This window comes from Macaca thibetana, chromosome 13, assembly GCF_024542745.1.
Source record: "Macaca thibetana thibetana isolate TM-01 chromosome 13, ASM2454274v1, whole genome shotgun sequence".
In the NCBI taxonomy this organism is placed as follows: Eukaryota; Metazoa; Chordata; class Mammalia; order Primates; family Cercopithecidae; genus Macaca; species Macaca thibetana.
In genome coordinates, this window is record NC_065590.1 from 2,293,099 (window position 1) to 2,318,441 (window position 25,343).

The 25,343-nt window shown below is 49.0% G+C and overlaps 1 protein-coding gene across 13 annotated transcripts in view; it reads left to right on the plus strand.

Annotated features, from left to right (window-relative positions):
- Window positions 1-25,343, plus strand: part of INPP4A (inositol polyphosphate-4-phosphatase type I A) — a 165,684-nt gene that overhangs the window by 97,025 nt on the left and 43,316 nt on the right. For 5 of the 13 annotated variants that reach the window (XM_050755045.1, XM_050755048.1, XM_050755049.1 and 2 more), the window contains exons 6-18: window positions 1,235-1,351; window positions 1,635-1,714; window positions 3,368-3,479; window positions 4,402-4,492; window positions 5,037-5,184; window positions 8,848-8,978; window positions 10,924-11,028; window positions 11,509-11,617; window positions 13,900-13,917; window positions 17,724-17,907; window positions 19,226-19,444; window positions 20,520-20,775; window positions 24,360-24,392. In XM_050755045.1, the coding sequence (XP_050611002.1) occupies window positions 1,235-1,351; window positions 1,635-1,714; window positions 3,368-3,479; window positions 4,402-4,492; window positions 5,037-5,184; window positions 8,848-8,978; window positions 10,924-11,028; window positions 11,509-11,617; window positions 13,900-13,917; window positions 17,724-17,907; window positions 19,226-19,444; window positions 20,520-20,775; window positions 24,360-24,392 (1,603 nt within the window). The remainder of the gene's footprint in view (window positions 1-1,234; window positions 1,352-1,634; window positions 1,715-3,367; window positions 3,480-4,401; window positions 4,493-5,036; window positions 5,185-8,847; window positions 8,979-10,923; window positions 11,029-11,508; window positions 11,618-13,899; window positions 13,918-17,723; window positions 17,908-19,225; window positions 19,445-20,519; window positions 20,776-24,359; window positions 24,393-25,343) is intronic. The other 8 variants (XM_050755057.1, XM_050755051.1, XM_050755056.1 and 5 more) reach the window with 5 other exon arrangements.

Sequence of the window (25,343 nt, forward strand, 5' to 3'; positions counted from 1 at the left end):
GGTCGGTGTGTGAAAGGCACACGTAGGAGAGCAAGGAACGAAAGCCTTGAAGGCCGTGGTGTTAATCAGCACATGGTAGTGAGCCAGTGTAGGCTTCTGGGCAAGGGGAGTCACCTGACCAGATGTCCTAACTTGTATAGGACAGTCATTTGGAGGAGTGAGAGTGGGAGGGAGTGGAAAGAAAGGAGTGTGTGACAGAGACTTTGAAGGTGAACCTTGCAAGGGGAGTTGCAAGAGAATAGCATCTCCCAGACAGCAGGGAGTTTTGTCTGCTTTGCTTCACTACTGTTTCCCAGACACTTAGAATAGTGCCTGGTGCCCAATAAATGTTTGTGGAAGGAATGAGTGAATGAATGATCACTGGGTGGTTGAGAACAACAGAGAAGAAGGCACCAAAGTGCATGCCCGGGCTTTTAGCCTGCTTGGAAAGGGAGTCAGAGGTGGCCTTAGCCAAGGGCGGCCTTAGCCAAGGGCGGGTAGAGGGAGAGATGAGTTGGTCGAGGCCCTAGCAGCCCACCCAGGTGGAGCTGTCCAGTCAGCTTGACCGCCTGGATCTGGATCTGCAGAGAGAAAACGGAGCCAGAGGCCCAGGGAACAGTGGCTGTGATAATTACCTGGTACCTGAGAGAGTATGGTATTACGGGGCTTTGGAGGACACGGCTAAGCTGCCGGGAAATAGTCACCTATGATCTAAAAACTAGTAGTTGATCCTAAAAAAAAGGATAGCTTTTAAAAAGTCAGGCTTTAATTATCCCAGACACAGGCTTCTAGAAGTATATAATAAACCACTTAAGCCATTCATTTTCTCTCTTTCATCTGCTTGTTTGTACCTCTTAAAGGAATAACCCAAAGTCGTAGGTCTAAATACACATTACACTTTAAGTCATAAAACTAAGAGTGCGTGTGGACATCCAACTTGTTTCAGTTTTTAGAAATTCCTCCCTCTGAGTGTGAAACCCATGAAATGAGTCCTCAGGCCGAGCTTGTTTCATGGGCTGATTTATTGTGTGTGGATCTGTCATGGTCTGTCAGACTTCCTTTTCCTCTTTTAAAAAGCAGAGGGTTTTGTTTGTTTGTTTGTTTTATGTATTTATTTGAGCTGCCTTTAGCATTCGTGTTGATTCAAGACAGTGAGAATGTTAGTTTCTCATTCTGAAAATGTTGATGTATTTCAAAAGCAATTACATTTTTAAAACCCAACCCTGTGTTCTGATTATTTCCTTTTCTGTTCTAGGGAACCAACAATCCTATATTTCTAAGCAGTATTGCCTTCTTTCAAGACTCTCTTATCAATCAGATGACACAAGTCAAACTCTCCGTGTATGATGTCAAAGATAGATCTCAGGGAACAGTTAAGTAATGTGTTGTAGTTCGTGGGATTTTCTTCCCTTTGAAAAAGTTATGTAATCATTTGAATGAGAGGTGAACACAGATTAACTTCACTACTGGCTCACAAGTTAGCTCATGTCTAAATACATTTGTCTTTGCAAATTTTTAAGCTTTCCCATCGGGCTTCTGACATCAGAGTAAGAGGTGCTGTGGGAGGCAGTCAGCTGGACTCTCTGGGGCCATGGTAATTGCATCAGAAGCAAAGCAAGTACACCAATGCTGCCTCTCTTCCTTCTCTTCCTCAGATGTATTTACTGGGCTCTGGAACGTTCATTGTCAAAGATCTGCTGCAGGACAGGCATCATAGGTTGCATTTAACACTAAGGTTGGTGTTCAGTTTTATTCCCTTGGAAGGATCTGGAATGATGAGGTCCAGGGACAGGTGGGGAAAGGACCCACTTCCTATACTGAGAGAGCACCCTTCCCTTCCCAGAAGCAGTCTGTGTGGCGACACTGTGTTGTCTCCTGAGGCGAAACAAATTACTTAGCCTATCAGGGAATGGAAACTTTTAGCATCCATAGGAGATATGAGCACAGCTGTTCCGAGCCCTAAAGGAAGGCCTGGATACATATCTAATAATACTGAGTGTGTTTCTCTGTTATTTAGCCTCTCCCCAGTAAAATATAATCTCCCAGACAGCAGGGAGTTCTGTCTGCTTTGCTTCACTACTATTTCCCAGACACTTAGAATAGTGCCTGGTGCCCAATAAATGTTTGTGGAAGGAATGAGTGAATGAAAGAGAAACGCCCACCGTGTCCCAGGATGAAAAGATGAAAGATATCAGGATGTCAATCCTTCCAAATCATTTTAGGGGCACTTCCCACCAAAAACTCTGACATGGTGTTCTTTTTTCAGAATAATGTAAAAATTGTGAGAACTATGATCTGGGAAAATAATCCAAAAAAGCTAGGAAAATTTGACAAAAAATTAAGTCCCTGCCATGTTGAGACGTTCTGAAGTTACTGTAAGTAAAGTAAAGACAGTATTGCAGGCGTTGACTATCTAATCAGTGGACAGGATGAGAACCCTGCAGCATCGTCTAAGCATAGTTTGTTTAGAGAACTTCCTTCAGGAAAAAGGAAAAAGGAAAAATCTTAGGTAAAATGAGAGGGATCACGTAAGGAAAAGGACTTCGAGAAAAATATTTAGTTACATCATGCGTCAGAGTTAACTCTAGTTGGGTTAGAGTTAAATGTACAAAACGGACACCATTCTTTTTAAAGGAGCTAAAGGCGACTGATCATTGAACAGATAGAGCAGGAAAGGACTTCACAGGCACGAGGACAGGGCGAGGAAATCACAAAGGAAATGGTCAGTAGATGGGACCAGACAAAAATTTAGAACCTGGTTAAGTGAGACCTTGTAAATAGAAAGCCTGAAGTTCCAGGGTGTCCCCAGGCTCCCTGGATGGATCAGATGAGCCCAGGCCACCATCAGCCACCTAGGTAAAATTAGAGGGATCGTGTAAGGAAAAGGTGTCAGGGCAAAGCTGACTGAGGCTGGGGTAGCATCAGCTCTGTCATCTCAGGATTCAAGGGCCTTGGGCTAATATAAACCTGAGGGTGGGGTGGGAAGGAACAGAAAAGGGCCCAGGGCCAGAACAAGGTGTTCTCTAGTCCTCAATCTGGCACGTGTCCCCCTCACCCTCTGGGCAGGGGTGAACCCAGGCACTGGCAGCAGCTCGAGAACAGCATTGGCTCCTCCTCAAGGAGGCCCCCTCTGACTTCACCCGCACGTCCACACTTCCCTGTGGTGCGTTGTCCGTTCAGACACAGCCCTCCGCTGTGCCCCATGGTTTCCTCGTCTGTCTCGCTGGGGACGAGCCCTGTGTACACAGCGAATGCTGACCGACTGGTCAGTCAGCTCGGCCCTGCTGCCCCCAGGACCCTGATGACCCAGTATGGCCAGGACTTTGCATTTCAGCAGAAAAGAAGCACAGTTGCAGCACCACTCGTTAGAGCATGTTGTACATCACAGGTCTGCAGAGAGTGACCGTGTGGGTAACATCACCGTGATTGGCTGGCAGATGGAGGAGAAGTCAGACCAACGGCCCCCTGTGACCCGGTCTGTGGACACTGTCAATGGGAGGGTGAGTTACGCCACTTTCCTCCTCTCCTTTAGAAAGAGCAAGGGAATTAATCGGTAAAAATGCGGCTCTCGTGGACTTAGCCTCTGTGCTCAGCAACGGGCAGGGCCTGCTGCTTGATGCCGCTCCCCATGGACACTCCGGTCCTCCTTAGGCACACCTTGAAGCAGGAAACAGGGCTCCCGCCCGTAAAGCCCTGCTGCCCTGGAGCCTGCCTGTGTTCTGGGTGCTATACTGGCCACATCTAGAGGGCAAGAGTAAGCAGGAAAGAGCCCTGCTGGAAGAACTGCAGTCAGGGGGCAACTTAGGGGGTGTGGAGGGCAAGTGAAGAGGCATTTAGGACCCAGGTCATCTGTCCTGTTTTGTTAATATCTTCCTCTCCCAGACACATGCATGCCCTGCAGTCTCCTGGTACATACCTTCACCTTTTCATATGCTCCCCTCTTCCCCGATCCTCCTCCGCCTCTCCAGCTACACCCTCCTGCACCCACTCTCATGCACAGTCTCTCACACAGACACTCAAAGAAAAATTCTAATTTCAGAGCCCCAACGCTGGTAAGTAGTCATTGTTGTACAATACAGAGATGTCTCATTTCACCCAAAATAAGCCCAGAATGTTAGTTCTGGAAATATCCCTTGGCATCATCTATTCTCTTCCTTTCGTTTTATACATCAGAACACTGAAACACAAGGTGAAGTGGCTGAGAAACCACGCCTGCCTAGAGACTTGTGTGTGCATGAAGTGGTTCAACACACTGGGAGGTGAATTACTTTGTGGCTTGGGCAGCATCTTTATTGTAGAGTTCATGGTGGATATTCATCTTAAGAGTTCTGTTGTGATGTATTTAGGCCACTGTTTCTGCTGAGTGTTCTGGAGTCATCTGAATCTCACAGTTTTCTTGTGCATTTCCTTACACATTATCAGATGGTTCTTCCCGTCGATGAGAGCTTGACGGAGGCATTAGGAATCCGATCCAAATATGCTTCGTTGCGAAAGGACACTTTGCTGAAATCGGGTAAACAGCTTCCTCCTTTGGTATTCTTGCCTCTCTTGTGAGTATCCACTTGGGCCCGCAGTCCCCTTTGCTCCTCACCTGCTGCGATTGTCCCAGCCATGCACCCTCATTGTCACCTCTCTGCTGCTTATCCTCGTGTTCTTTTTGCAGCATATAAAGAGTTACTACAAAAAACAATAATAATTTTCCTTTAAAGAGGATTAAAAAATAAAAAAGAGTCAGTAATACTCCAAGGAAGTCATACTTCATCTCACTCTTTCCTGTTTCACATCGGGGTTGGTGACTGGCGACAGCCTCCCTGCCCCCAGCTGCTCGCGCTTTAGAGTTAGTTACATGTTCTGGGACAGGAAGATTGCATGTTGCTGGGAAGAAGCGTTCAGACCTAGTCACTTGGTGGGTTTTCGGTGTAAGCGTTTTAATTCCCGTGAGATGAACAGTGAGAGGACTTGAGTTGTCACCATCCCCGAGGGCCAGGAGCGAAGAACCCACGAGGCAGGTCTGCAGCCAGTTCACATGCAGCCTGTCTCCCGTCATCCCACCTCAGTGTTTGGCGGCGCCATCTGCCGCATGTACCGGTTTCCAACCACCGACGGTAACCACCTGCGGATCCTGGAGCAGATGGCAGAGAGCGTGCTCTCCCTGCACGTGCCCCGGCAGTTCGTGAAGCTCCTACTAGAGGAAGATGCAGCCAGGTGAGGCCACACGGAAGGACTGACTGTCCATCATACCCATATCATGTGCCCCTTCCTTTCTGAGATATAGCGGGCAGACCACGGGCATCAGATAGACCGGACTGCAGACACAGCCTCTCCCCTGCAACTCTGTGGCCTTGGCTTGCCTAAGCCTCAGTGTGCTCATTGGGATTATGGATTCCTGTGCAGGGATTTTGTAAGACAGTGTGCTTGAACCCAGATGTGTGTCCTGCACTCAGAACCTCCTCCCTTCTCCTCTTTCCTCTTTTTTTTGAAACAGAGTCTTGCTCTGTTGCTCAGGCTGGAGTGCAGCGGTGCAATCTCAGCTCAATGCAGCCCCCGTCTCCCAGGTTCAAGTAATTCTGCTGCCTCAGCCTCTGAAGTAGCTGGGATTACAGGTGTGCGCCACCAGGACTGGCTAATTTTTGTATTTTTAGTAGAGATGGCGTTTCACCATGTTGATTAGGCTGGTCTCGAACTACTGACCTCAGGTGATCCACCCACCTCTGCCTCCCAAAGTGCTGGGATTACAGGTGTGAGCCACCATGCCCGGCCTGCCTTCTCTTCTTTTCTTTCCCCTCTCACTAGTCCTTCAGAAAGTTAGAAATAACTGGTAATTGTTTGATCCTAGCTGCCCAGCAGTAGTTTTCTAGGTTAGGGTCATAGATAAGGGCTCCAGAAGATTGAGTATGACCTGTCAGCTCACTGTGGTCCCATAAGGGTCTTAACCCTTCTGCATCTCTCAACCCAGGGCATATTTTGTCAGTCCTAAGGTGAGGAGAAGCCCAACAGGTGGCCCAGGCCGTGCAGATTATGTCCCCTGTCTCTCTCTGTTTCAGTTTTGTGCTGCTGTAACAGAATGCCAGAGACTGAGTAATTTATAATGATCAGAAAAGTGTTTGACTCATGGTTCTGGAAACTGGGAAGTCCAAAAGCATGGTGCTGGCATCTGGTGAGGGCCTTCATGCTGCATCATCCTGTGGTAGAAGGCATCACACAGCAAGAGTGCTCTTGAGAGAAGGCCAAACTTGCTTTTATGACAAACCCACTGTTGCAATAACCAACCCATTCCCACCATAATGACATCAATCCATTCATGCGGGCAGAGCCCTCATGACCACATCATCTCTTAAAGGTCCTACTTCTCAAAACTGTGGCATTCAGGATAAAGTTTCCAACATAGGAACTTTGGGGGATAGTCTCAGACTGTCATTTCTCCTCCTTGTCCTCAAATGATGTTAATTATAAACACAATATAACAGAAGCATGAAAGAAAGCAAGGTAGCCAGAATCCTGCTGTTTTCAAAGAGCTATTTTGTTTACATTTTTTATCTGGAAAAAACATCACACTTAAAGATGAAGGGCAAGAATAATGCAATGAGCACCTAGATACCTTTCACCTAGAATCACCAATTGTTAATATTTTGCCAATTGCTTTCTCCATGTATGCACATATTTTAGTAATTTTAATTTTACAAATTTTCATTAAGCTTTGTCCATATTTTTGTGTATTTACATAGTGACAATCTATTTTTCCATGTATTTTCGGTTTTTATGTTTAAATTTCCCATTACATGGTGTATTATAACTTTAAAGAGTTTATTCATTTTTTATTTGAGACAGGGTATTGCTCTGTTACCCAGGCTGGAGTGCAGTGGCGCCATCAGAGCTCACTGCAGCCTGAAACTCCTGGGCTCAAGCCATCCTCTTACCTCAGCTTCCTGGACAGATAGAACTACAAGCACACACCACTATGCCCAGCTAATTTTTTCATTTGTTGTAGAGACAGGGTCTTGCTATGTTGCCTAGGCTGGTCCCCAACTCCTGGCCTCAAGCACTCCTCCCACCTTGGCCTCCCGGAAAGCTGGGATTCCAGGCGTGACCCACCATTCCTGGCCAAGAGTTCATTCACTTAACAAGTGCTTTAGTTCAAGGGTTTTGTTGTTGTTTTCAGCAACAACCACATGTCAGGCACTGTTCTCGGTGTGGGAGGCTTCTTGGTGAGCTCAGTGTGGGGGTTGGTTGGAAGCAGAACTGGGAACCTCACATAGGAACTCCAGATGTGTCCGCGTGTGCTGGGACTGAAAAGGGAACTGTGAGAAGAAAGAGGGTGCTCAGGGCAGGCCTCTGTGAGATGATGACATTAACACCTAAAGCCTAGGAAGCAGTCACATGAACACGGCAGACACATTCCAGAGAGAGAAACTAGCAGTGGCCTGGCAGACAGAGCTGCTGTGCTCAGAGCGGCCTGAGGTCATGGGGCGGCTGGCCATGTAGCCCTACCTGCTCTGGGTGTCCTTTTATATTAATTTTGCTATTTTAATAATAATAAAATGGCACAGCTTTTAAAAACAATTTAGACAAGTCAGATTTCCTAAGACCTTATATAAAATTTAGCTTTTTTTCTTTCTCAAAGGAAAACATGAGTGCAGTATAAAAAAAACAAATAGTGCAGAAAGGTTTTAACTAAAAACAACTCTTGGGGCTCTACTTTCTGATCTGCTTCCCAGAAACAATCACTTTTTGAGAGTTTTAGTGTTTACTGATGTATTTCTAAATATATGTGTAAAGTGTTCTCTTCATTAATCAATAAATTCATTAATCAATTTCAGGGATTAGCTACTGATTTTCTATGCTGAGGGTTTGGCCTTTTATACCTTCCCAGTCCCCATTTTCCTAATTTGGTTATCGTTTTTGTTTTTAAATCCATCTTGTGATTTTGCTGTTATGATTGTGTAGCTGTTCTTCATTGCTGAGCTAAGGAATTTATATTTCAGTTCTTATACAGCTTTTATTTTTTTGGAGATGACAATTCCTCTTTTTCTTCTCTCCTCCCTCCTCTTCCCCCTTCCCCCTTCTGTTACCCTGTGCCTCTGTCGAGCACACACGTAAAGACAAGATCTGGCCTGGTTTCATCCACGGTGACACAGCGGGCCACTTTTAGGTTCAGACGGCTCCTCTCTCACATAGACACGGAAGGAAGAATAGCCAGAGGTCCCAGCTCCCATGGTCCTCGTCCCATACCCAGAAAGGATGGCAGTGAGACAGAAGGGCTTGTGACGGCAGCGCAATCTGTGGAACTCCGCTGCTGAGGAGCCAACTCTAGGCTGCAGCTGAGCGGTTTTAGATTCTGCAGCTCCCTTATCAGGGGGAGGGCAGAAGGCCCACACCTCAGGAGAACCTGGGAGGCGATGAGAAACGCCGTCCTGATAGCCTCCTAGGGGAGATGATGAGACAAGCAGGAGATGGCTCGGGGCGGTTACTCACAGCCTGCAGTCCTCTCTGTTCCGGGAGGATCACACGTGGTTTGCCCAGACTCAGGTGGGCTGTGGTTTGAGCCTGTGCCTGAGGGTGCCTGCAGGTCATTAAGGTAAAGCGTCTCCCCGGCAGCCCTGCCTCCTTCTCCCCACCTGCACTTAGTTTCCTTTGAACATTTGACTAAGTTCCCGTGAAAAGCTACTCTGGATACATTCCCGTGTGGTCAGTGGTCTGCCTTTCATGTAGCTAGTTGCCTTTTAGACAGGTAGTGTAACCATTGTCCTGGCCCACCCTGGGCATCCGTGATTCTTGCCCTGCAAATGCTGTTGTCCTGGGTAGGCCTCCTGGGCCTCTCTGGGGAAACCAGTTAGCCCGCAGCCTGATGCATCTGTGTCTTGCTTTCAGAGTGTGTGAGCTGGAGGAGCTGGGAGAGCTGTCCCCTTGCTGGGAGAGCCTCCGGCGTCAAATTGTCACCCAGTACCAGACCATCATCCTCACATACCAGGAGAACCTGACCGACCTCCATCAGTACAAAGGTGGGCGCACCCCCATGCTGTCCCCACACACACACAGGCACACACACACACTCTCACTCACTGTCACTCACCCTGCTTTCCCAGCCAGAGATCTGGAAGACAGGGCCACTTACACATTCCCACTGACAGACCCTTTAATGCATTTTTAAAAATAACTTCTCATGTAGGTGTGAATTCTTTCAAATATGGGTTTTTCAGATCTTAATTAAAAAGACCAATCTGTGAATTGCAGTGAAGAGTCCTCCTATGGTGTCATCTACCAAAACAGTCACTGTGGAATGAAATTTAGGGGAGGCGAAATCTCGGGCTATTACTGGTTCATGTTATTTCTTCATCTTGGACTAATGTCAGTACAGTGACTGAAAGGATGTAGGTCACTCGCCTGGAAACAAAGCAGGTTTTCTTGATTTCGCGATTTAAAGAGTCAGGGGTAACTTCTGTTAAACATATAAATTGTTAAGGGGGAACTCTGTATTTTAAGGCACAGAAAGCAAAGTGGAGTGTGAATGAACACCTCACTGTTTCTCCTTGAAAGATGCCATTTGATTTTCAAAACACTCTCAGGGCAGATTTAGAAATCTGTTCTTGCTCCTTTTTTATTCCAAGTGGAATGAATTTTTTGGTTTTTCATTACTCTATGTATTACTTTAGCATTTTGAATTATTCTCTATTTTTAGATTCTTCCCTTTGATTCCTCTACATAATAGAATTTCAGGGTTTAAGGAAAACCATAAGCCCTTAATATGGTTTTGACACAGAACCTATGAACCTGTCCGTAAACTTGGATGAGAAGAAGCCAAATGCAGAACTGACAAGGAGGTGTTGCTTAGGCTTGGCGTGAGTCTGAAGAGAGGGTCTGAGTATGTCACCAGGAGAGACGGCAGCATTTGCCCAGGAAGGAACCGAGGGACTCACCCATGCCTGCTGCCTCTTACCTGGGAAAGTGTGAAACCCACCCAGCCTTGAGTGTTCTAGAGCAGAGCTTCTCAAATGTCAGTGTGCACCCGGATTCCTTGAGAACTGTGTTGAAGTGGCGATCCGGGATTGTGCCTTTCTCATAGGCTCTCGGACGCTCATGCTGCGGTCTGTGGACTGCACCCTAAGTATCAGGCCTTAGAGAGCCATCTCCTGAGGCAAACTGGAGGCACACAGTGGCTGGTCTGCGGTTCGTATGCTGGCAGTATCAGTTGATATTTTTCATTAGATGAAACGTTTTTTTCTTCTACTCTTGTGGTTGTCAGTTTAATTTGCAATCCCTTTATTTTGTAGGCGTGTGATTCTCTAATTAGTTATGGATTCTGATTATAGAAACAAGATTGTGGATATTTGTTATAAAATAGTGTCCAGGCTCCTTAACCAACAGACGTGAACAGGGAAACATCGAAGTTCGTGTGTCAGAAGGCTGGAATCAATGCTGTATTGCATTTGTTCATCTCGATGGGCCTGAAGGGTTGAGAAGGCCTCTTCATCAATTTTGAGAGTTGAGATGTATTGCTCTAGCCAAACCAAATTCTTAGCTGTTTGATGATGGCGGTCTCTGGAGTCAGAACTGGCAGTCTCTGGCATGGACCCCTTTGCTTATTCCAGTAGTGCTGACATCGTGCTGCACAGAATGACATTTTTTGTATCAGATCTCTCAGTAGAGAGCCGGGTCTTGGAAGACGCAGCATCGTTACCATAGCTTTTTGAAGCCAGTTCTCCCTGGCGCCATTCATTCCCTGAGCACCCAGAACCAGCTCTCCCGACCAGCGGGCTGCCCTTGGCGTCCCACCCACCTGCCACCTGCAAATGAAATGTGCTCATGGCAACTGAGAACCTTCTAGGCCACTGCTGACACATACCTGCATATATGCCACAGCATCCTCTGAATTCCATGTTCTACTTGCAGCTCGTGAACGCAGCATGCGTGCTGATGGCCTTTATCTTCTCCTGTTCCATTTCTTAGGGCCCTCGTTTAAAGCAAGCAGTTTGAAAGCAGATAAAAAGTTAGAATTTGTTCCCACAAACTTGCACATACAAAGGATGAGAGTTCAAGACGATGGAGGATCAGGTACCTATTTTTCTGCCCCCTCTCGTTGAATCACATTTTGCTGCTTTTCTCTCTAGGTACTTGGTCCCTGAGTGCCCCACATCTGCCCATTTCCCTGTGTGCTCTGGGCGGCTGGGAGGAGAGATTTGTCACAAAGACCTTCAGAAGGTCTCTGTTAAGAGCCCACACCCCTTCCTTTTGTCTCTCCTCGCTCTAGCTTCCCTTTGTATTTCTGCAGTAGAAAGTTGCCTGTAGGCCATTCTTCCCAAGGAGGGGTGCAAACAGGATTTACAGGATGGCTTTCTGCAGCCCGTGTGGCTCCACTTGAAATGTTTTGAACCCCTTTTTGCTGAGGCGATGGCACTGGGCTCCAGGAGACCCTTGGGCGGCCAGGGCCGTGGGAGGGAGGGTCAGGACCCCAGACTTGTGTGCATATCCCTATAGCTGGCTTGTCCACAGGCCTGAGCCCAGAGTAATGGAGGAGAGCTTTCTGTCATTCAGATCAGAACTACGATATCGTCACCATCGGGGCGCCAGCAGCACACTGCCAAGGTTTTAAGTCAGGAGGTCTCCGCAAAAAGCTGCACAAATTTGAAGAGACCAAGAAACAGTAAGTAGCCAGAGAGAGCTTGTGGTCCTTGTACAGTTTTCTGATGCTGCTTTTCTCCGTTTAAAATAAAATCAAAGTATGACCACAAGAACATCCAGCCGTCTGATCTGCCTCTGCGTGGCGGGAGGATCTGCCTCATGGAGCCTGTGCTGCTCTGTTGGCGTGTGACTGAGCTGGGTGGGTGATGAGGGCACTGGATCGATGGTCCTGTCCTGCAAAATGAGGAGCAGATTGTGATCCCACCTCAGAAGTGGTGCTCCAGGCAGCCACCCTGTGCGGACTCTGCTGGCTCGGCATCCTTTAGAGTCCCTGGCCAGTCAGTTGAGCACCACAGGCACTGAGCCTGAAGCATGTTGTTTCCTAGAGTGCAGCAGTGGTAAACATTCCCAGTTTCTGAAAGATTTGGGGGGCCGTACAGAGCTCCTGTCCTGAGCAGGAAATTTCCAGGTAGGGCGGGTGGTGAAGGGCATGTCAGGCAAAGACGTGGCAGAAGCAGTGCACGTGGCGAAATGTGGCCGGGTGCGCAGTGCCGGCGGCGGAGAGCTAAGAGGGCTGGCCTTGCTGCCAGCCTGCTCTGTGACCAGAGGTACAGTGCCCAGCAGATCTAGGCTTGGTTCCAGGAGCTCAGGGCCTTGCCTGGGAGTAGACAAGTCAGCAAGCGCCATTTGGCGTGACCAATGCCCGAAACAAGCATGCTGTTTCGGGTGCATGGAGCAGGGCATCCACCCAGCCCCCAGGGGTGGGAGGGAGAGAGCCAGAAATAAACCCAAGCTGTTGTGTTAGATGTGCGGGAGGCATTGATGATCTTCCAGAACGTCACCTGTGAAGATTTCAGCAGCTCAGGAAGTGGGGGTGATGAGTGTCGATGACCGGTAAGGTCCTTGGACTGTGACCGTAAAATAGAGGAAGTAGCATGAGGTATTTGGTTGAGGGAGAATAATTAAGACTTAGCATGTGTTTGGGCCGATAGGGAAAGACAGAAGTGGATGAGGTAAGGTGAATGAGAAGAAAACAGTGTTGGAGCAGGGTTCTCACAGGATGGAAAGAGGCAAGAGCAGGCGTTCGTCAGAAGGGCCAGGAGAAGAGGGGGCGCTGCAGAGAGGTGTTTGAGGTGGGAAGGAGCAAGCGGAGGCATCCATGGACAGCCTCTGCGGCATGTGGGCTGGGGAGGGTCAGACTCAGCAAGCGAGCATGGAACAGTGTGAGGGAAGGTGAGCAAAGGCCCAGGGAGCGTCACAAGAATCCCCTGGACGGTCAGGTGAAGAACTCTGGCACAGGCCACGGAGCTGGTGGGTGGCACCTGACTGTGCTGCCACGGCTGGGAGTCAGGACATGACCTGAGAAAACGGACTCTAGGCTGGAGCTGGAAGGAGGTAAAAGGTCAGATCCGTGGCTGAGGGGGTCAGGGAGGCAGCTAGGGGCATCACTGCTCAGGGGCAAGGCTGAGCAGGGAACGGAAGAGCGTGCCCTGTGAGAAGTCACGTTCAGATACGTGCACGGGCTGCCTGGGCCAGCCCAGAGCCCAGTGAGTCCTGGAGACGGGAGGAGAAACAGGGAAGGGGAATTCAGGCCCCCAGACAACCTACTTGACCTCGATTCATTCCCAAGGGTGCTTCCCTAAGACAAACCAGGTAACCGGACCTGCCTTAGGATTCGCTGACTCCAGCGTCCCTTTGGGAAATAGGAAGAAGATGCAGCTTCCTGTGGCCACCGCAGCTCTGCACAGCCAGCCAGAAAGCGTGTCTGTCGCTCCATTGCATGTTGCCCTGTGGAGAGTGTGAGCGTGCAGCTTGAGATGGGGTGGGGCCTTGAAGGAGAACGCGTAGTAACTCTGTGTGGCCAGTCGAGAAGGGGGCCTCCTGGGGGTCTTCATCCCAGGCGGCTTGGGGTGTTAATTCTTGATAACTCTGCATGTTAACTTTAGAATTTATTTCTCAAAATACCTCTTTAGTATTTTTCAAATAGATAAGTTTCTATTTAATTTCCTACTAATGCCATCAAGCCACTTATGGATACGGTATTCATGATCTGAACTTTCCTTCCAGTGCAGAGGTAACTTGGCCTGAGGTGGGGTGTCTCCCTGGGGCTCGAGCACAGGGAGTGAGGCTGCCCTGAGGAATAAGCACGTCGGGCTCATAATTGTAGTCATCCCTGTAGTTGGGACCTCAACACATAATTTTAAGTATTTTGTCAAAAAATAAGTTGGCTTTTTAATTTTTTTGTTTTTGCATTTGGTATTTGCTAACAAACTGCTAATATTTCATTTTGGTTCTTTTCTTTAGCAGTTTTGAGGAGTGTTGGTGAGTTTTCTGTCTGTGGAGAGAGTGTCTGTTTGGGTCTCGTCCTCACGCAGAGAAAGCTTGTGCCATCCCCATCCCTCCTCGTGTGGGCTTCCCCCGCGGTGCTGCCACGGTTCCTAGTCACGCACCTCGTAGACAGTTCTCCCTTCCAACTGCAATGTTCTTTAATAATGAATAGCCAATCTTCAGTCTGCTGTTTTACCTTTCAAACCTGGCAGCCGCGTGTTGCCGTGCTCGCTCTGAGAAAGGTCCTCGTTCTGTTTCTCCCAGGAGGAGGAAGGGCCCAACCCGGGAAGCCTCTAGGTGCCGAGTTCTCGTGTCAGCCCCTGGGTGCAGCTGGGAACCCCTTTCTGTCTTAAACAGGAATCTTGTGGCTTTTCAGTTTTCACTTCACTATTACCTCTTGTACAAATGAAGCCAGCCTACCTCTTCATGATACTTATTAATTTATGCTGATGTTAATAACACTGTTACCAGGGTCAGTTTTACTCCTGGGGGTGGGTGCAAACCAAGATTTAATACAACTGAGTGGCTTTTGCCACCAGATAATTAGTTGACAGTTAGAATCCACAGTGTCTGCTGCCTGGGCTTCCCTCCTGCTGCCCCAGGCTCATAACAGAGGCTCTGCAGTGGTGCTTCATTCAGAGGCACCTGCAGCCCCTCAAGAAATGCTGCTGCCTCAGAGCCTGTGACCCATGGGGCTCAGGGGCTATGGCTGGGCCCTGCTGGAGGTGTCAGGCTCTGCTGGGGGCATCTGACAGTAGGGAGCACTGAGGACATTCCTCCATGTCCAGGCTGAGGCCTCTCAGCTTCCCCCTGGGGTCCTTTTCCCTAAGGGTACTTCAGGTACAAGGGAGGGAGGAGGGCATCTAGGCACGGTCGCTGCTTCTCCCGCCTCCCTAACGGAGGAGACCCACGCTACTTCTGTGGAAGTGGCTCCCAGCCTCCCCTCCCTGCCTTTTCTCTACTGGGGCCTCTTTCAAGGCCTGATCTTTCCCATAGGGGACAAGTAAAGTACTTAGGGGTTGAGTCTAGGGGTGCAGGGGAAGAGGAATGGGAGGAGAGTGCCAAAGGCCCAGCTGCCACCAAGGCCTGCTCCTGGGTAAATCCCAACCCAGGTGTTTTGGGTTGAACCTTGTTCCTGGGGAACTTTCTGAGTTCCTGGGTTCCCTCTGAGGACCCTCCATTGCCCAGTCTGGGCCTGGTCACCCCTTCCCCCTCTGCTCCCTGCTCCCCGTATACAAGACTGTCCCCGAAGCGGGGAGGGGATGGAGTGGGGAGGGTTATAGGCAGAAGGAGGGTCCCTGCCTGGAGACTGTGAGGGGCTAAATCCCAGGCGGAGAGGACCCAGCCTCCCCATCCTCCTACCCTTGCAGAACCCAGCTCCATGGGGGCTCAGCCTCTGCAGAGGTGATCCTGCTCTTCTCATGTCCAGAGTGACTGTTGCTCAGCAGTTACCAGCAGTTCCTGGCCAGGGCCACAAGACTCCACCCTTACGCTCTCGTGGCATCTTCAGTTTAGCCCATGACCCCAGCTCTGGGTAGGTCCGGGTCTGGGGTGGGGTCCTAATGCAAAGTCCAAGGGCCATACCTAGGATACTGCCTCCTGGGGCTGCCCCTGGGCTTCATGTCTACACCTCCATCCTGCCGCCTTCATGTGGCCGCCTGGTTTTTAAAACTAGGTAGTTGAGCACACATGCTTCTATTTTCCTCATCATCCTAAACAGCACTTCTTTGGAATTTGCCTTTTCTTGCCTCTGCCATGTATATCCCGTGCATAAGTCCCAGGTACCATCGTCAAAACATGACTTGTGAGAACACAGGGCAAGTAGAGGGCAGTGCTTTTCTCTTGGCCTGGGCAGAGGGTATATATTTGTTGAAGGGCACACGGCCACCTCCTTGCACAGAAGTAGATCTGCATACAGCACATTTAATATATTTACTCTAAATATTGGGGGTCTGGGAAGAATCCATTTTTTTTCACCATTTTTGGAGTCAGGGTCTTGCTCTGTCCCCCAGACTGGAGTGCACTGGCACCATCAAAACTCACTGCAGCCTCAAACTCTTGGGCTCAGTTGACCCTCCTGCCTCAGCCTCCTAAGTAGCCAGAACCACAAGCACAAGCCACCATGCCTAACTAATTTTTACATTTTTTTAAAAGATGGGGTCTCCCGATGTTGCCCAGGCTGGTCTTGAACTCCCGGGCTCAAGCAGTCCTCCCACCTTGGCCTACCAAAGTGCTAGGATTATAGGCCACCATGCTTGGCTGAATTGATTTTTTAACACCCTATTTTGAGATTGTGTTTTTAAGACGAAATGATCCTAGAAGGCAGCTATTCATTTGGAAGAGTGATTGCAGATTGGAAAGTAGTCGTGTGCACATTGTGCTGTGGAATGACTCCTGTTGTGCCCCGCGAGCTTGAGTGCGGTCTGCTGCATGAGCTTCTGGCACATCCATTGTTTTTTACTGTGGCGTGTGGGCTTGTGGTGGTGGTGTTTCTTTCTGGGGTGCTTTGGTTTTCGGTTTTTGCATGTTTGCCGCATAATCCAGCAAGGGAAGGGGTAGTGGTGGTTTCTTGATGACCCACTTTGGGACTTCCCTGGGAAGGGGCCAATGGGAGAAGATTCTCAGCCCTGAGCAAGGTGACCGTCATCTCCAGGGGAAGTGATGGAGGATGTGGTGAGAGGTGCCCTCGCTCCTCCTCTTTCTCGCTGTTCCCCAGAATTCAAAGGGTCACTCTTTATAGGGACCAGTCAGGACCCCTCATCCTATGTGTGAAGGGACACCAGTTCTACCCAGAGCTCACAATTTCAAATTTTAGGAGGAGACCCTCTGCACTGGTGGCTTGTACTTCTCTGCTTTCCTCAGCTTCCTCAGATGGTCTGAAAATAAATGTATAATATTGCATTGATTGGAATCCAGGCTAAGAGACACGCAATTCATCATCACCATGTAGTTGGACCCAACACGCTGGCCAGGCCCCTATAGCGGGGGGACGTGAAGTTGGTCCTTCAGAGCCTCCTGATTGTGCTGGGAGGGGCCAGGCTGTAGGCTGTAGGCTTGGCATCAGACCCCTAGACACACACGCTGCTTGGTGGCGAAGAGGTGGGAAGGAGGGAGAGCCAGGGTTTCACAGCCGCTGAGGAGTCCGGCTTTGCCTGTGGCTTGGCGTGTTCTCCACTTTCTCTTCATTTGATGAAACATTAGTTCTCAAATTAGGGAAGTCCTGGAGTGAAGGAAAGGGAAAGGAAACCCAATTTTCTAGGGACTTGCTGGGGTCAGACATGAGAGGAAGGATGACTGTGGGTGTGTTCACAGGGAGCTTGAATTCCTGATTGGCCAAGTGAAAAAAAATAGGCTTTGGTTGCTTGGGGACAAAGTCCAACACCCACTGCAGTCTCTGCTACACTGTGATAACCTGACCCCTTCTTCTGTAGATGGTCTCCACGTCTCCACTGAAGTACTGCTTACAAGTTAATAGATGAGGTTGTGAGGTGAAAGATTATGATCATTTGGGTGATTACGGGATATGATTGTTCAATACCTGTTCACACATTTACATACACAAGTGAAAATACAGATACATGCAAATACAGATGAAAGACTGAGTCATAGTTTAATATTTCAAGCTTCTGCCATATAGACAGGAAGAATCCACTAAGATATACTTTGCTCATCAGCAACTAGAGTAGCCTAGGAGAACAGCCCTGAGTCATCTTAGGGTTAATGTGACTGGGGCTGGCATGATGCTGTCGTCCTTTACAGATTCTGGAGAATCCCTTAGAATCTGTTCTTATCCTTTCCAGTACATCATCTGGCTGCCAGTCCATAATCTACATACCGCAGGACGTTGTCAGAGCCAAGGAGATCATCGCCCAGATCAACACGCTGAAAACCCAAGTCAGCTACTATGCAGAGCGGCTGTCAAGGGCAGCCAAGGACAGGTCTGCCACTGGCCTTGAGAGGACACTCGCCATCTTGGCAGACAAGGTAGGAGGGGTGCCCTGCTGCATGTGGGCTGGGGAGTTTCCTTGGGTTTCTGGGGGCCGCCGGGCAGCCCAGGTGTGCCTAAGGTGGTCCACAAAGAGCGTGACATTGGGAAGACTTTGAAGGTCTACCTGAGGTCCATTTCCCACAAAAACCAGGGCGGTTTCGTGATTCGTCTGCAGAGCCGGACAGACAAAGGGCAGAGCCCAGGGCTCATGACTCTTAGGTGCAGCCTCAGGCACGTGTGCCCTTCAGCGAGTCTGTGGGGCTCATTTTGTTGAGGCTAATACAGTTCCACCTCTTTCTCAGTAACAGCCTAACCAGCACTTTTTTTTTTTTTTTTTTTGCCACATTTCTATTGTAGTTGAATTTGAAAACAGAAACTGAGCTATTATACAGACATAAGATAAGAACAATATAATTTTATTGGCTTACATACAGTCAGTACACCAGCTTCTACTTAGCCGTAACTTGATCCTGATTTAAAAATATGTAAGTATTAATCCCAACTGAGGAAGTGGCTATTATCAGACCCTTTTGATGGATGATGCTTTTTCCCATCACTCAGTCTCCCTCTCAGTGCACACACACACACACACACACACACAGTCACACACAAACACACACAGATTCTGACTGCACCTCTGCACTCACACTCACTGTGCTATTGAACTGCTTTTCCTGATCAGAATGTGTAATACCCTTCACGTGTGTTCACACAGCATAAAGAGTGTGAGGTGGGGATTAGATCCACTGGAAAAGAAAGATGTAGTTGTCAGCAGTAACATTATGAACCACAGAACCCGTGATGCGTGCAGAATTCTCCTAAACCAGACATGTTGTGCCAGGAGCCCAGCTACCCAGACCCAGAACTTGATGTATTAGATGCTGAGGAACGAAAGATAAGACTTCCACAATTGAACCAAAGTAAGACCTGACCCCTGGACACTTGTTCGCTGGAAGGTGGAGGACAGACCAGGAAGTCTGTCAAGGCTGGGGCAGTGGGCTGTCTCTGCAGGCCCCTCCCCTAGCAATCACAGGTCAGAGGCAGGCAGGGATCAGAGAATGTCAGAGATTTCTCACCCTCTTTTCCTCTTGCTTGGTGGGAAATTCTTGTTAAGATTCAGCCCCAGCGGGCCACAGGGCCGTCGTCGTATTCAGACATCTTGAGGGATGTAGCCCGTCAGTTGCTTTGCACTGTGGAGAAAGGCAGAGGGGTGCAGTACTGGGCTTTAAGCCCATTCTCCATTTCTCAGATAAGGCAGGGGCCTCCCCAACCCCTGGCCTGGGCTCAGCAGCCTTGGTTTGTGTGCACCTGCAGACACGGCAGCTGGTCACGGTCTGCGACTGCAAGCTCCTGGCCAACTCCATCCATGGGCTGAACGCCGCGCGGCCTGACTACATTGCCTCCAAGGCTTCTCCCACTTCGACTGAGGAGGAGCAGGTGATGCTTAGAAATGACCAGGACACCCTCATGGCCCGGTGGACAGGGAGAAACAGCCGATCTTCCCTGCAGGTGGACTGGCACGAGGAGGAGTGGGTGAGTCTGCTGCCGTGGCTGTCATCCCACTGCTGGACTTGGGCCGAAAACCGCAAAGCCTGTTGCCAGTCTCTGTCCCTCCGAAGTGCCTCAAGGTTTGACTGCTGGGAACAAGCTCCAGGTTTCCTTCCTGGATGGCTCCTTGGCTCCTGATGCAGGGAGGGAGACTATTTTGGAAACCTGGTGTCCCGATAGGGGTAGAGCTGTGCTGGGGCCTGGGCCAGCCTCAGGCCTGGATGAAGAGGAAGAGAAGTGGGTTGTCCTCCCCTGTTGGAGGTCTCTCCTTCCCCTGCCGCCTGTGCCTTCTGTGGCCCTGGGATGCTTGAGACCAGTCAGGCCTCTCCTACTTCCTCAGTGCTCTGTTTGCTGTTAGATTTTCCAGGGCTATGTGTATGTGGGGATGTGGGAGCTCTGGTGCTGGGGCAAGTAGTTGTGGATTTTGGAGCGGCCGCCCTGACATTGCATCACATTATTGTTCCTCAGAGAATTGGCGCCGGGAGCAGGATCTGTGTTTCTTGAGGGAGTGACATATTGTACAACTTGTTTTTGCCATTGATTGAGACTACCGCTTAGAGGCATTGTTCTGCAAGCCCTGAACTATTAATCAGCAGCAAAGTAGCATCCTATATGCTGTGTTTCTGCACATCACTCCCAGACCTCCCTCACCTCCTCCCCACCTCCTCTATCCAAATTTCCGTTCCCTTCCATCCAAAGGAGACCTCCATCTTGTCTGTGTGTGACGGTTGTAGGAAGTCTTCAGTGGCAGGAGGAGGAGATGGGACAGTGCCCTGTGGCCCTTCAGGCAGCACTGGAGGGCCACCTGGCCTCCAGAAGAGTTACTAGCAAACCTTTCCCAAACTCTAGAAACAATGGCCACAGGAGATCGATACATCATTGAAAAGCAAATGCAACTTTAATGGGGAATTAGGAATCATCTTTATATTTCTAAACTTTGAGGTATTTTAACAAGTGTGGAAGCCCAGGGCAGGGGATCGGTGGAGGGCGATTTGGTTTGTGTTCTGTTTGTGTTTCTGTTCGGGAGAGCTGACCCACACGGGCCCCTTTGATTTGGAAGGAGAAAGTGTGGCTGAACGTGGACAAGAGCCTAGAATGCATCATTCAGCGTGTGGACAAGCTGCTGCAGAGGGAGCGGCTGCACGGCGAGGGCTGTGAGGACGTCTTCCCCTGTGCAGGCAGCTGCACCAGCAAGAAAGGTAACCCGGACAGCCACGCCTACTGGATCAGACCAGAAGACCCCTTCTGTGATGTCCCCTCCTCACCATGCCCCTCCACCATGCCCTCCACTGCATGCCATCCTCATCTGACCACACGTGCGTATGCATCCATGCTTCCCACACGCTGCCTCCACTTCACCTTGTGTTGCTTCCGTTTGTCTGTGTCTCTGATCCATGCACTCCTCCCCCACGCAGACTGCAGGGAGGGCCGCCAGGTGGAGCGGGGGCATCCCAGTGCACGGAGCAGCGGGCGGTGAGAGCGGAGTCTCCGGTTGCCTTTCCATGTAACTGGAGCCCATGTGTGATTCTGCATCTCTGCCAGTCAGAATCTCAGGGTCCTCTTGGGATACACCATCCTGGCTCTAAGGGTTGGGCTCCTGGGCTTTTCAGGTTTGTAAAGCAGTCTGAGAACCTGAAGGAGGCCAGGATGCAGACGCCTTTCTGATGTGATTGTCTATGGCATTAGGAATTGGTTGAGTGAAAGGGGAAAGGGGAATTGTGCAGGGACACAGCTGGATGAGAGAGATTGGCAGGTCCAGTGGACACGTCTGAAAGCTGGTTGGCATTGGCTGGGCACTCTCTGACGCAGCAGAGGCATGTTGCCTTGGGGCTTGGTAACAGAGAGTGGGCCCCTGTTCCTGGGCTTCTTGTGGTCCAAGTCGAGTGGTTTGGTAGGACATTGGCATGAAGCAGCACGCCTCACAACAGTCTCCTGTCCGCAGAGACACGGCACGCCAGGACACTGTCCTGCAGAGAGCCTCAAAGCTGGGAAACGGTCCCTGCAACTGAGGTGCCTCCCGTCTTTTCCTGTAAGAGCCGGAGAGTTACAAGCTAGGCGGCTGAGACTTGCCCACAGACCTAGCTTCTGCCTCCTTTTTGTTCTCCTGCGGGAGTTTTAAGCCATAGTAGGAAAGGCCCAGATGTGCTGGGATTAGGCTTCCTGTGATGAGGGCTTTTATATTCTGAATTGGGGAACTTCCATTCAAGGTGTCAGCGTGCTTCTTGGTCAGAGCCTCTGGGCAAATCCCCCTTCGGGTTGTCAGACACCCTTTGCCTATTTACTCCGCCTGCAGTCTGTTTCCAGGGCACTGTCTCACTTGAGCCTCTGTCTCGACCGTTGTCCCGTCACCCATCTCTCCATCTCTGGGGGTTTGTAGTTTCACTTCCCCACACCTGTGATTGGTTCATGGAACTATTTTATCTTTATTCATGTTCTCTTTTTTATGTAAATCGTGTTCCTTTTGAAAACTTTCTGAAAGTTCATTGTTTATTTCTTTCCACTTTATTATCTTGTGATTTTAAATTTTTCTACAGATAACGAAAAGAGTAATTTATTGGCTGTTTTAAATGTGGGAGCTAGTTTATTTCATCAGATGGGATTATATCCCTAACTTAAGTGTCATTTTTTTTCTAGGCACATCCTGTATTGTTTAAATATAGATACATTTTTATTCAGTTTTAAAGTTATTTAAATGAGCATTTATGCTATTTAGGGTTTGGCTTGCGTGTGCCATAAAAATCAGCTGTTATAATAATGGGAATGTGAAGCTTACTTACATTTGAGAGAGTCTAACTCTGCTGATCAGTACTCAAAGAAATGTATGAAACCATATGCCACCAAATTATCTGTGGATGGTCCTTAATTTAAACATTTTTAGCACAGCCAGGAAGCTGTTCAGTCCTCAGTGTAAGCAGGAGGATCAGAAAGAAGCAGTCTGTGAGGTATTTATTTCGGTGAGTCTTGTCCACAGTGCCACGGCTTGGCTCTGTCGTGGCTTTTTATATCATTCCAAGTTACTGGAGCCATTGTTTTGGCTTAATGAGCAGGTGTGTTCACACCAACATATTTATTATATGAAAATAACTCTGTACTGCTCTGAAAGGCATCATCACTTTTCATTCCAGTGCTATGCCCTGTCCTAGGTCCTTGGTTTTTATTTTTCACCAGGGAGCTGCCCTGCCTCAGAGCTGCCCTGCCCTGATCAGAGAGCCCTGTCTGGCAGGTGAGGGTCACCCAGGGCCAAGGCTTTGTGGGGGACCCACTGACAAGTATCTGCCAGCCAAAACCACAGAGGCTCCTCAAACTTCCCTTCTTCTCATCTCTCCAAAAGTCTCCCGTGCCCCTCTACCCCCACCTGCCAAGGTGTGCCACTGTTGCCCCACTAGGATTTAGTGGCTTCCACCGCCTTCCTCCTGTACGCTCTGTCACTCTCCTCATACCCAAAGAGACCCTTAGACCAAGTTTTTCTTAGTCTGGGGTCTGTGGGTACCCACAGGTTCTTGTACCCCTGAGATTATGTGCTGGAATCTGCGTGTGTATAGAGAGGAAGTCCAGAGTGGTCATCTGTTCCCAACTGCATGACCCAAGGCAAGTTACAAACCATTATTCCAGGAGTACCAGGGAAGACCCCCTCTTTCTCCCCTTTGATTGAAAGATGAATTTAGCAAATCGGGTTTAATCCCTGATGCCTTCACAGCAACGGTCCCAACCCAGCTGTTGGGGAACAGGCTCCTAGACCTTCCTCCTCATTCATGAACTCAGAATCCTAGAAGATGGGTTATGGGGAGGCAAAAATCTGTATTTTTTCAAGGCCTCGCATAACCTGATGAGCAGATCAATATGTAAGAGCCACAGTTCCGAATCACTGTGGGTTTCTACCTTTGTTAGCAACATGGTCTCAGGGTATCTGGGTTAACGAAGAGGTTGAACTCTTGACCTTACAGATGCCTTTGTATTCTCTTTCCCCTTTGCCAGTTTGAAAAGTCACTTCCAAAGACGATGAGAGAGGAAGGATGCTTTGCCCTTCTTTACAACCTAGGTTGTAAAATCCCCATCAAGCTGTTCTGGCTGTTCTTCGGGATCCGGGATCCGAGGCCACCTCATTTCCGCATCCTGAAGACATTCTTTGAACTGAAAAGCTCAGACATAAATTAACATAAATGTTTTCTCCCATGATTCCTTTTCAAACTCGTTTTCTCTTAGATGGTGCACCCAGTTAACTGGAAAGTTTAGTTTTTAAGGGAAATATGAAATTGAAATAAGGTTAAATGGAATCAAAATTGGTATTCTTTGAGGACCTGAAGGGACATTCTAATTGGAGACTACCCCTAAATCACAAAACTTAGCATTTGGTTTAAATGTGGAAGATTGGCATCGTTGTTTTTTTTTTTTGGTATACTGGTTTCATTCCTGGATCTTAACACTTTGGATCTCAGCAGTCAATCCTGAGCCCAGGCTTCCCCGGTGAATCAGAGCAGTGGGCCTGACCGGGGAACGCTCTGTGTGCTGGTCAGTCTCTCTCCTTACAAGTTGCTTCCAGATGCCGCAAGCCAACGCAGGGCTCCGCCACTACAATGTGATTTATGTGGGTGCTGTTTCCTGCGGCATTTATCACATTGTAATAAGCTGGATCGCACATCCCGAAGAGCATTGTATGTTGAAGTATTGGCAACATGAATGTTTAAGCCGGGGAATCTCATTGTTTACCACTGAGAGGGCTTGCTGCCGGAGTACTTTGGTGAGCCTTCTTGAGGAAGAGGCAGCCAGGCACCAAGACCTCTTCTCTGTTTGTTAGCCACGTTACTGCAAGCTGCTGACGCAGCTGCTCTGAGATTGAGTTGCTTGGTTTGAACTGTGTGCTGCTCCTTAATCATCCATGTCGCCCTCCATTTCTGTGCAGATTGCAGCCCCCCTCCTGAAGAGTCCAGCCCAGGTACGTGGTTTCCGTTCAAGGCTCCTGCTGACGCCCTCTTACTTAACACTCAGGTAGTGTTTTGTAGCTAAATTACCAAAGATTGCCTTATGATCCCAGAGTCGGGAAAGTATTCCAGGACCTCCTTCGTTGTGAGGCATGAAACACTTTTCGCAGGTTTGGTGAGGGACCAGCTGAGCGGAGGAAATTGTGACCTGAGGCAGACTACCACATGTCTTTGTTTTACTCTTACATTCTAAAGTCTTTTCAGATGAGCGCGTTGGGCTACCTGACGTGGGTGACCTGAGGTAGGGAGGTACACATTTTGGACTTTCTGGGTGCGGTTTTAGAATTCTTACCAGACATCGCTATGGGCCTCAGTTGGAGTTAGTGCCAGAAATGTAATCTCTTTGCTGCATTTGCATGTAGAAACCAATGTTTATGGTTCTAGTTCAGGGGTTGGCAAGCTACAGCACTGAGCTAAATCTTGTCCACAGCCTGCTCTTATAAATAATGTTTTGTTGGAAACCAACCTTGCCCACTTGTTCATGGATTGTCTACAGCTGCTTTTGTGCAGCAGTGCCAGAGTTCATTGCAGCAGAGAACCCGTGGCCTTCAAAGCCTAAAATATTTACTGTCTAGCTCTTTACAGAAAATGTGTGCTCGGCCGGGCACAGTGGCTCCCGCCTGTAATCCCAGCACTTTGGGAGGCCGAGGCGGGCGGATCACGAGGTCAGGAGATCGAGACCGTCCTGGCTAACAATGTGAGACCTCGTCTCTACTAAAAATACAAAAAAAAAAGGAGCCGGGCGTGGTGGCGGGCGCCTATAGTCCCAGCTACTCGGGAGGCTGAGGCAGGAGAATGGCATGAACCCGGGAGGCAGAGCTTGCAGTCAGCCGAGATCGCACCACTGCACTCCAGCCTGGGTGACAGAGCAAGGCTCCATCTCAAAAAAAATAAAAAAAGAAAAA